Here is a 12,034-nt window from a genome sequence, read left to right as displayed (position 1 = left end):
GATCTGAAAATTGTAGTGTGGAGACGCCACCATTCAAACCTGACAATAACAATACCATAATTGTTATTTTTTTTTCTATTTATATGTCCACATCTGTTACTACAACTTATTGTATGCTATATATGATTTAAACACACAAAAAATATTTTTGAAAAATTTGTCAAATATCTCTGGACTGGAATGGACTTCCATCATCTATTCCCATGTTAGGTTGCATGTCTCCTGCATGTATGCAACAAAATGAGCAGGTGACAGAGAAAATCTATTAAGGCATTATAATGCAGTAACAAAAAACTATGCGGGTCAGTTTGGTATTAAGTTTCTTCACTAAGTTTAATGTCATCTATGGCCATCGGCACAAAGCAGTACAGAGAAATCAGACACCCTCCTCTGTCATCACTCCCAGACATTTACCGCTAAAGCCAGCTTGGTCTACTACACTGTGGACACTAACATTTTACAAGGGACAGTTCAAACTAAGGCAAGATATCCAGAATAGATTATTTTCATTTAGTTTCTGTGAATATGCAACAGGACACAAGTCAGGTTGATGTAGAAAACAAACAAACAAAAACAATTATTTAGATATTAGTTATTTCAATGGTTAAACTAGTCCTCAAGACAAATAAACACTATATTCAACATTATGTTGTAACACTTAAAACAATAACACCAAGCAAAGCACAGCAAAGCTCAAATTAGTAAGAAAAAGAATGCTTAAAGAAATGCCTAAAGAAAACCTTAAGACCACTTCTTATACAGTACATCAGTTGTCATCAACGAATACACATTTTACTGTCACTTCATACAGTAGCTGCCATTTAAGTGTGCACTTCAGAATCAGCATTTATAACAGTTGTCACCCACAAGCACCCTGGCACGGACAGCAAAGGGTGGCATCTTGCCGTTAATGATTATATGGCTTGTCATTTTTATAATCACTAAATAAAGAGTTTTGGAAATAAAGAATGCACTCCCACTGGTGTCAATTACATGCATAAAAAGAAAAACCATTAAAACCACAGGAGACTCTTTTGTGCTATTACTTGAGGTACAAAACAAATAAATAATCTTATTTCCTAACTGTATTTCAGCAATTTACCTGCGAAAGATTAAAAGGAATTTATTACAATATGTTTTCATGAGATCAGCAATCAATGATAAAGGATGGCTAACAAAATAACACGGTGAGTATGGCTTGGAGAGGAAAATTAGTGTGACTGAAGCGACTGTGAATAAAGGAAAGTCTAAGAGCGGATGGTATGTGCACGTTACTCGGTGAGCACGGTGTCGATGCTCTCCTGAGAGATCTCAGAGTCTAATGAGTAACAGGAGCCGCCATTGTCCTGAGGGATGGCCGTCACCTCCTGCAGCCCCAGCTGTGCCTGGCCTTCACAGCAGGGCTGCAGCACATGGGCTGCTTGCCGGCAGCGTCCTTGGCGGCGGCAGAGCACCGACCTCTGCTCCTGAAGCTGACTTCCTTGGGCCAGACAGGTGGCGCAGGCAGCCTTTCTGCGTTGGGAGCCCCTTGGGTCGACTGCTGCGTCCTCCAGCTGCTCTGCATCGCTAGGTGTCCCCACTGCTGTGCCAGATTGTAGGGGGCGCTCTTCGGGCCCCTCTGACTCAGCACCACTGGCATCATGACTAAGTCCCTGGTCTGTGTTCTCTAGGTGGGCCACAGGCGAAGCCAGGACCAGGGAGCCAGAGGCATGGGTAAAAAGGTGCTCCCGCAGGCCCTGGTGAGAGCTGCAGTTCTCCCCACACTGGTGGCAGTGCAGTGGCCTGCGTCGCTCCCGGAAGGAGCCTTGACCAGGGAAGGAGGCCTGAGGCTCTGCGGTAACCTCAGACTCCAGTACCTCCTGTTTTACTCTAGGCTGAAAGTTGCCGTCTTCCCCAGAGGCCACAGAGCAGGTGCCGTGGAGGCTGGTGCGAGGTCTGTTTCGCAATGTTTCCTTGGGACCCAGGGTCGGGGAGGGCCGCAACCGCACACTGGGCTGACCTTCCTTGGTGCTCAGGCTCCCCTTGGGGCCTGACTGGGAGGAGATCTGAATCCCATAGAGGTTGGACATCCTGCTGGTGTCAGAGGCAGGGTCCTGGCCCTCAGCTCCACCTCGATACAGCTGGTAAGCGTGCAGGAACCTGATGCCCTCTTGCAGCCTGCTCTGATCCACCTGCTGCTTGGGGCCCATGCCTGTGTACATGATGTGCAGCAGGTAGCTGAACACGTCAGGCTGGATGTCAGTGGGCTGGATCTTAATGCACTCACTATACAAAAGGAAAGGCCAGACTTCAGACTGCTTTCAGTACAATCAAGTTATTCATTTAAAACTGATCTTGTAAAAGTATTTTGTGAGTCATTTTTCAATTCAGTTTATTTTTATATAGCACGTTTTCATAACATTACATTGTCTCAAAATGCTTTACATTGACCCTGCCCAATGCCCCCAGAGAGAAAGCCAGAAGCCACAATGGTAAGGAAAAACTCTGTAGAAGGAAGAAACCTTGGGAAAAAACATATTTATAGGGTGACCCCATCATCCAGTGGGCATTTTTGATGAAACAGCTGCTGAATAAGCTTGCATTTAATCAAATTTGATTAGCTAGATGTGCTGGAGTATAAATTCACCCTTTTATGCATCTGAATCTGTTTTTAGAAATTCACTAAGCATGTATAATGAAATAGCCTAGACACTGAAAGTAGATTTAGTAACATCCCATATTTTTTTCTAACCTGGACTGGTGGATGAAGATCATTTTGAAGTAGTTGGAGAATGCCGCCAGCACAGCCCGATGGGCTTTGAAGTAGACATTCCCGATAGCCACAGTGCAGTCGCAGAGGAAGCCAAACTCCCTCTGGACATTCAGTTGCTGCAACAGGAACAGGCTGTGGCTGGACATCTCCATAACACCCTGCTGACCTGGCGCAAACAAAAGCACTGGTCTTCACTGCTGGCACAAACTTACACTAGTGGAACGAGTGTGTAAAGAGCCCCCTCTACTGGTAGGCTGCTGGATGTTAAAGCTGTCGGTCCACCAAATATATCCTGTGGCCTCAGACAGATTCCCTGACACTGGGAAAACGGATCAAACGTTCTTCTATTTCCCAGTAATTGTTCATTAGATATGATAAAGTAAGATTCTTGAGAACAGCTCTGAAAACATAACCTCACTAGCACGTGAAATAATTGTTATGAATGCTTCCTAAAATCGTTGCTTTCTAATATTAAAAGGGGGGAAATAATGGGATTTCAAAATCTGAGCATTTAGTTATTTGAATTAGTAAGCATTTATACAAATATGTGGAATGTGACTCCCCAGAAAGATTTCCTCCACCGAAATGGACAGGACAAAAAAACCCTAAAATGATTAACTGGCTGAGCAAAAAACCGTCTACCTGCCAGAGCAGATGTATGAATAAGTAACGATTAATACTTCACGTCAACCTACACACGTACAGCATAGACAGCACTTCCATCTTCTGATCGCATCGCGACAAATATAACTTAATTTTGATGACTGCTGGTGCTTTTACTGGTTAATGCCTTCAGAAAATCCTGTCAAGAATATCCATAATTTTGCACTAATCGATAGTTATATCGTTATTCAAGCTAATATAGCAACAGGGTTACACATATGCGCTAAATCGACACAACCCCCCTCCATGCAGCCATCACGTATTTGCATACGTACGAACTGAATGCACCATCAGCAATATCGATTAATGGGAAGCACTCTTACCACCTAATTACAGGGTATTGGCTCGAAATTAGGATGCGTTCCGCTGCGCAGCTCTCGCGCAATCTCGCGCCCCTTCCAGTGTTGTCGCAAACGACCATCCATAGCACGTGATCTCCATAGAGAATAGCCAAGGGGGTAACAATACCTGTGTAGACATTAAACGTATGTATAAATAATAACGAAACACACACACACACGCGCGCGCGTGTTTATGGTAAACATACTAATAACGTCCCTTGTGAAAAAAGTATACTAAAGTATTTACGTAAAAAATACACTTAGCACGAAAAATATACTTTCAGCAAAGTCTATTACAGTAAGTGTGTTATATCCCTAAAAAAATGTACTAAACTGTTTTTTGATTACAGACATACTTTTATGTGCTTCAGTGTACTTAATTATGTTTAAATGCAAAATATATTTTCTAAAAGTACACAGAAGTATAATGTCAGTGTATTAAAAAATATATGTGTAAAGAGAATGCATTTTTAGTACACTTCGAGTGATCAAAGGACACTGTTAATACACTTTATTACACAGTTTATTCACCAGGGGTTGTAATTCTCTGAATGTGAGTTTTGATCACGTTTAAAAACACATTCAAAATTTCCTGTTTAATCTGGAATACTGTTCAAGTCTTGCAATCCTGTGAGATGTTTTTAAAGTGATGTCATATATCATAACTATAAAAACACTATATTACGCTTTTAATATGTATATATTTTAATGGGGGAGCCTGCACATTGTAAAAAAAAATCCGTAAAAACAGGGTCCAATGTACCGTATTAATAATTCTGTAGATATAATAAATGATTCAACTGACTTGTTGGTTTTACTTTATGTTGACACAGTGCATGAGTATTTCAACTCAACTGAATCATGAACTATCATGAAGAAGACCTTGCAGGACATTCTCTATTTATAAGAAAAATTGAACGGCTGTGGTTGTTCATGAAATTCCCCCCTGGGGGTGGTGTATTTCTTGATGTAAGGCCATTTTGATTACTGGTCTTATATATGTAGAATGATGTAAGGAAAGTTGTGATGTCATTTACTGTGCAGCTCCTGGAATCACCCACTTCCCTGTAGACCAGGGAATGCTGCTGGATGTATATATATAGCATGGCATGGTACTGACTTTCATATAAATATAACCCCCCAGATATAGAACCATTACATGTTGTCTGTAGCCATAGAAATGGATCTTGTTGGGGTCTTGTGTGCCTTTCAGTGGCTGGGTGGGAGGATTTATCCTCTGTACTCTGTATGTAGTCTCTTGTCCCTTGGAGACTGCTGGGGGTAGGAGGGTGGTTTTTGGCTGACCCACTACTAAGAACAGCAGGACTGGTTAGCCTTTACTACTTGCTATCCACACAGTTTAAATCTACAGTACTGTGCAAAAATCTCAGGCAGGCAAAAAAAAAATGTTTAAATAAATGCCCTGTTGGTGTAAAACTACGCTGTTACGCCTGTCAAAGTGTCAGCTTAGCCATTTCAAAACCTCTGCTAAAATAACTATCATTTCTAGCAACCATACAATACACGCTTGTATTTTTTGACCTGACCACTAGCCCATCTCATATTCAATATTCAATATTTCGTTCACTTTAACTAATTAAGTTAATTAATTAAGCGAGCTGGTGGTGAAATGTAATAAATACCTAGAACGGTTCGGGTGCCACTGAAGAGAAGCTTGGGAACTGAAGTGGTGGTCATCTAGCTATCCAAGTAGATATCAGTAACTTTTTGGAGAACAGAAGACATTTTTACTAGTTTTTATTGTGTTACTCGTAATTTTCATATGTTCTTGTCAGGATTGCGTGGCGATCGCTCTAGTAAACCGCGGACGATCGCACGGGCAGGAAACAGGTGACCGAGCAAGGAGCAGGCAGGCAGGCAGGCGGGATTCGGGGCAAACGGGAATTTAATTTCAAAACGAGGAGCAGGAAACATCTGACAAAGACTAACATCAATGATGGACAATGAACTCAGGCAAGACGGACTGAAATAGACAAGACTGGGCGAAAATAATCGGACACAGCTGGGTACGATCGGGGAAGCACACGTGGATAATCAGGGGGGTGTGGCACACACGAGGATTGTACGAGCTGGGCGTGACAGTTCTTATGTTAAATTACATTTTTTGTTCTAAGAAAATGTGCACTTACCACCCAGATAAATAGCGTTAAACATTTCTTTTGAGTGCCTAAGATTTTTGCACACTACTGTAAACAAACCAGATGAAAACATCAAGATTAGACCACACTAACCAGAATATACTGCATGCATTAAAAAAACTACTCAGGATTTCTTTAAAGCCTCACACCAACAAGCACTAAAACAGTACCAAAAGAAATGGGTCATGATGCATACAGCAGTTAACTGTATTAAACCAGTAAGACCCTGAAAAATTACTAACAATAAAACAAAGTAGGAACTAATATCTGTGACATACCATCCTCAGTAATGTTGGGCTTTTAAAAATAAAGCCTATTATAAATCTGAATATTAAATGAGCAAAATGATTTGATTTGTTCTTCTATCCCACGTTGTGGTCTGAAAGCAAAAAGGCCTCCACCCATTATATCTGCTACAGGGACAATGTAGCCACTAGGGGCGCTCTTACCTTCTCTCCGTGTCCATGACAGAGGATATACTGTGAATCTACAGAATTTTCCATTTCAAGGCTAAAATTATCTGTAAATTTAATGGAAAAGTTATTGATAAATTTCTGCCCAGACATTTTCTGTTTTTTTATTTTTTTTTTCAATGTGAGTAATTCCCACGACACTGAATCAGAATCATCTGTTTTGGGATTAACAGATTAATAAACAACACAGCTGTTCAGTTTTTCATAGAAATGGTGAACATTCTGTAATATCAATATCTGGCAGAGTCTTCTTTATGACAGTGGATGAAGAGTCTGAAGCCTAATTTAAATGGAATGTGAATGATTCAATTGGTTTAATTAGACATGAGTAAGATTTATTCAACTATGTTCTGTTCTCAGAACACACAGTGAATAGATAAACTTAAAAAATGGCTTTTCCTTTATTCCATTTTCTGTATGTACAAAGGTAAATGCAGTTGTATTATAAGGCAGTAAAACTGTTCAACTCATTAGCTTCTCGCGTGAGTTGAGTCAAAGCGTACCTCTTCTCGAACCTAGGTAGATGTGACACCTTTGTCCTTATCAGTGTAGAACCAGGGGCGCTACACTGGTCTAAAAGCTGGCTGGATACTCTGAACTGATGTCCAGTGCATAATCAGACAACATTCAGAGCCCATTCCTCGACACTAAGTTGAAGGGAGGCAACCCTCTCATTCACAGGTGTGAACGCCAACATACAAGCCAGAAACCAAAGTTTTATAAGTAGACCTACACCTGTCCTTCACATCTTACCCAATGGAAATATGGAAGTATATATTGGATCTGTAAAAGAAAAATCAGAAATACATCACTGTTCACAAATACATATTTCTACTGTGTTGGGTAAAATCATATCCACAAAAATACGGAGCGATGTGTACGTGTGAAAATATTTTTTTTCTGTCAAATTAATCAATTAATATAAATGTTTATACATTGAAAATTGATTCATTTTTTGAAAATTCCTCAACACAATACAAAATAAATAGGTGTAACCTTGACTGCAGGCATGTTGGTCAGTACCACTGTCCCTTTTGCACTAAGACAATTATTCAGACAGATGTGACTATTGAAACATTTGCAATTGTGACAAAATGTGTCACATCCATCCATCCATCCATCCATCCATCCATCCATCCATCCATCCATCCATTTTCCAAACCGCTTATCCTACTGGGTTGCAGGGGGTCCGGAGCCTATCCCGGAAGCAATGGGCACGAGGCAGGGAACAATCCAGGATGGGGGGGTCAGCCCATCGCTGGACACACTCACACACCATTCATTCGCACATGCACACCAACGGGCAATTTAGCAAGTCCAATTAGCCTCAGCATGTTTTTGGACTGTGGGGGGAAACTGGAGTACTCTGAGGAAACCCCACAATGACATGGGGAGAACATGCAAACTCCGCACACATGTGACCCGGGCGGAGACTCGAACCCGGGTCCCAGAGGTGCGAGGCAACAGTGCTAACCACTGCACCACCATGCCGCCCAGAAGTTATAATGTCATGTATTATTTTTTCTGCCTCATGAAGGGAGAGCATCTTCCGAAATGGTAACTGGACTGCATTTATATAGCGCTTTTCTGCTCTTACGAGTACTCAAAGTGCTTTACATTTCATGCCTCACATTCACCCATTCACATACCGGTGGCAGAGGCTGCCAAGGTGCCAACCTGCACACCGGGAGCAATTTGGGGGTCAGTGTCTTGCTCAAGAACACTTTGATGGGGTCACCTTCCGGTTGCCAAACAATAGCACTACCTCCTATGCCACCATCTTCCCCTGAAGCTTGGCTATGTTACGTAGATGGTAAAATGAAGTTCTAGTAATAATTCTTATGTGAGCATCAAAACACAAATCTGAATCAACTAGAAGACCAAGATTTCTAACCACTGTGTTAGGTTTTGTAGGAAGGCCACCAATGTTGAGGTGGTGAAACTTATTTTGTGCAGCCTTGGGACCAATTACCAGTACTTCTGTTTTTTCTGTGTTTAACATAAGGAATTTTTTTGCCATCCAGCATTGGATATCTAATAGACAGTCTTTTAAGAGAGCCGTGATGCATCATCAGGGTTAACAGATAAATATAACTGTGTATCATCCGCACAACAATGAAACCCAACACCATGATTTTTAATAATGTTACCAAGAGGTAGCATAAGGTAAACAGTAGCGGGCCCAATACTGATCCCTGTGGGACGCCGTATTTGACTTTGGTGGCCTTGGAAGATTCATTTTTCAGATGGGCAAACTGATAGCGATCAGTTAAATACAGTAGGAACAGAACCAATAGAGAGCTCTACCCTTAAATAATAAAGTCATCACTCTTAAGAACTTGCAGGACTTGCGAGTTTAATGAAGAATTATGTGTTAACCTAGACATGGATTCAAATAGGAATTTAGGATTGGTTTTGTTCACGTCTGTTAATCTGTCTTTAGAGAGGCTCTCTTTCCAAGCAGATTTTAAAACTTCTTGTTTAGTTGAGCGCCATTTGCGCTCTAGCTTGCGTGATGCCTGTTTGAGTTCACGTGTATGATCACAGTACCAGGGGGCAGGTTTCTTATCTCTATGCTTTATTCTCTTAAGTGGAGCTACAAGATCTAGAGTGCTACGAAGGGATTTTTCCATGTTTGCAGTTGCCTGTTCAAGTTAATTTACACACGATGCTTCAGATGTAAGGCTGAAGGACTGTGAAAGTTGTTTTATAAATGTTGTAGTTAGTGAACGGAACGTCTGATTCTGTACTTTGGAACTGCGGTCGACGGGAGGCTATACTGGATTTCAAACGTTAACAAGTAATGATCTGAGAGCAGAGGACTCTGTGGCATAATAAATACATGTTCCACCAGGATGTCATGGCTAATAATCAAATCAAGGCTATGGTTACAAGCATGAGTAGGCCCGACTACATTCTGACATACACCTACAGAGTCAAGAATAGCTGCAAATGCTATTTTTAAAGGATCACTGTCTTTCTCCATGTGAATATTAAAATAACCAACAATAATAGCTTTGTCAGTATGGATCACCAGGTTTGTTAAAAAAAATCAGCAAACTCCTCAAGAAAACTACTGTACGACCCAGGAGGTCGATACACAGTATCAATGGGGATTTGGGGTGAAGAGCTTCAAAGAGATGAGCCCATATGGCTAAGAACAAGATTTTCAAATGTGCTAAAACTACATTTCTCAGACACTCCTAGGTGGGACTGAAAAATTGCAGCAACACCAACACCTTTGCGGTTTGGTGTAGGGTTATGCTTATAACTGTCTTCAACTGGAGTAGATTTATTTAGTGCCATGAATTCATCCGGTTTAAGCCAGGTCTCAGTAAGGCATAGGGCACCAAGACTAAAACCAGTAATCATTTTATTTATTAATAGTACCTTAGTAGCCAGTGATCTTACACTGAGAAGTCCAAGTTTAAGTTTAAGCCTTGCATCACAACTGTTTTCTAGTAACGGATTCATTGTAATTTTAGTAATTATGGCACACAATACGGTGGAATAGGCTTCCATAATTAAAAGTGCAGGGAACAGACATAATAAAATAATAAAATAATAAAATTCTCAATAAAATGAACCCTAGGTGATGACTCTAAGCGACTAGCAGGCGGTCGGTTATACTGCCTGGGATTGGCTCTAGTTAGTCAGTGATTTGCCTTGAGGCTCTGAGATTTGATGAGACATGCTGTCAGACTCTCACGCAAGAAATCCTATGGCAAATCTAAATTATTCCATTATGAACTTAGAATTAGCTGCATCAAAAACGTTAGGGCAGTTTGCAAACCTTACAGACTATTTACATGGTAATAAAACTCTTACATACACGTAAATGTATGTGCAGACTCGTCTGAAATAGAAAGCCTCACTCCAGGTGGGTATTCCATGAAAGTAACTAAAGAAAGTCAGACTTTCCCTTAAACCTGCTTCATGGAATATCCCCCAGGCAGCTGACCAAAGTTGGCAAAAACCCTGCATTTTATTTGAAATGAGAAGTAAAATGCAGTTTTGAATGAAGCAGCTTACCATTCCTTTGATTTGTTGCTCTGACAAATACAAAACAAATGAGAACATTATATGCATCACCTTTTAATGTCTTTTCTAAACAATAAGACCGTACATGCCCATACCCAACTGTAATATCGATTAAAGCGATCTGTTCCTTTAGTATTTATGTTAAAGCGAGGCTTTTATTTTATTACTTTTGTGCAATTAAAATCAATACTTAAATCAATGAGCACAAAAACATATGACATAAACACAACTGTATTATGGGTTTTACTGCTTTTCTGGGGGTCACCGACTCCGCTGCTGTGAGGATTACTGACTGTCTCGTTGTTTTGTTGGATTATGCTAATGCAGTTGCCCATTAACAAAAACAAAAGGTGTGATATGCTGAAGTATGTCACTGCTGGTGGTTAAAAGGAGGTCGCCGATTTTATTGATGATAGGACCTTTCTGAAAGGTTTCAATCTAGGCAAGAAGAAAATGCAGCATATTCTTCATATTTCATGTGTTTGCTGTTTGACGATACTCCATCGTCAAACGGGCCACTTCTGACTGGTGAGCATTACTGTCACACAGGAAGCACAGCATGAATTTGGAAAACTATTCTCACAACAAATCCTGCTATGTAATGTATGTCCTAAATCGCAGCCTTTGCAATTTGCTAATTGTGTTGTTTTGCATCGCGATTTCGATTTAAAATCGATAAATCATTCAGGCCTACCTTGAATATCTTATGCTTATGTGCTGGCCCTTCTGGCTTCCAAGAGAATTTACAACAGTCATTGTTATGGCTCTTGACATTCCCCCACAAACCGATACTGACTGGGAACTCAGGGAACTGTACAGAGTGATCAACAGACAGGAAACTGCTCAGCCAGAGGCAGTGTTTATCACGGCTAGGGATTTCAAGAATGTCAACCTCAGAAAAGTTCTACCAAAACTCCATCAACATATTCAGCACAACACCAGAGGAGGTCGGGTCCTGGACCACTGTTACTCATTCTTCCGGGATGCATACAAAGGCCTTTCCCATGCTCCATTTGGCAAATCAGATCACAGCTCCATTTTGCTCCTTCCTGCCTACAGGCAGAAGCTGAAAGAGGAAGCACCAACTCTCTGGGTGGTGCATCACTGGACGGACCAATCTGCATCCATGCTACGTGATTGTTTTGATCATGTGGACTGGGAAATGTTTCAGACGGCCACTGACAGCATCGACGAATATGCAGAATCAGTCTGCAGATTCATCAAGAAGTACATGGACAATGTTGTTCTGTCCATAGCAATTATATTTTATCCAAACCAGAAACCATGGATCAACAGTAATGTTCGCACAGTATTAGCAGCGCGGAACTCTTTTGCAAATGCATTCGGGCTACAGGCATACCAGATACTAACTCCAGAAGACCATAAAAACAGTGAAATGTGAGTACAGAGACTGAGTTGAATCACAGTTCAACCAAGGAGACCTCAATAGATAGTTGACATGACTGTTTATTTGATTAAAGGAAGGAGCCAACCCCGGACCAGGACAGGGAGCTGAAGGTGGTGGAGGCGAAGAGGTGGGTGAATTGAATAGCTGTAATGGCAAAGAAATGGGTTAGACTTACTCTTTATATAAAATGTGATTGG

General features: G+C 41.0%; 1 protein-coding gene across 3 annotated transcripts; it reads right to left on the bottom strand.

The window, feature by feature from the left end:
* Positions 1-328: 328 nt before the first annotated feature.
* Positions 329-4,217, bottom strand: LOC125723797 (zinc finger and BTB domain-containing protein 25-like). 3 transcript variants are annotated; one of them, XM_049000586.1, is made up of 3 exons: positions 3,456-4,217; positions 2,732-2,918; positions 329-2,265 (listed from the first exon to the last, which is right to left on the bottom strand). In XM_049000586.1, exons 2-3 carry the CDS (start codon positions 2,902-2,904, stop codon positions 1,272-1,274), a joined length of 1,167 nt encoding a protein of 388 aa, XP_048856543.1. In that variant the 5' UTR covers positions 2,905-2,918; positions 3,456-4,217; the 3' UTR covers positions 329-1,271. The 3 variants fall into 3 exon arrangements, with proteins under 3 accessions (XP_048856543.1, XP_048856541.1, XP_048856542.1); XM_049000584.1 differs by having other exon boundaries at positions 3,691-4,217; XM_049000585.1 differs by having other exon boundaries at positions 3,739-4,217.
* Between the last annotated feature and the right edge of the window lie 7,817 nt (positions 4,218-12,034).

This window comes from Brienomyrus brachyistius, unplaced genomic scaffold (genome assembly GCF_023856365.1).
Source record: "Brienomyrus brachyistius isolate T26 unplaced genomic scaffold, BBRACH_0.4 scaffold51, whole genome shotgun sequence".
Classification (NCBI taxonomy): Eukaryota; Metazoa; Chordata; class Actinopteri; order Osteoglossiformes; family Mormyridae; genus Brienomyrus; species Brienomyrus brachyistius.
Note: the sequence above shows the minus strand (reverse complement) of the source record. Positions and strands in the feature narration are given on the sequence as shown.

Excerpts from the sequence above, each read along its gene's own strand:
- LOC125723797 (XM_049000584.1), bottom strand. Across the intron at positions 2,266-2,731 it reads ATCTTCATCCACCAGTCCAG|TGAGTGCATTAAGATCCAGC; the intron begins GTTAGAAAAAAA and ends CCTTTTGTATAG.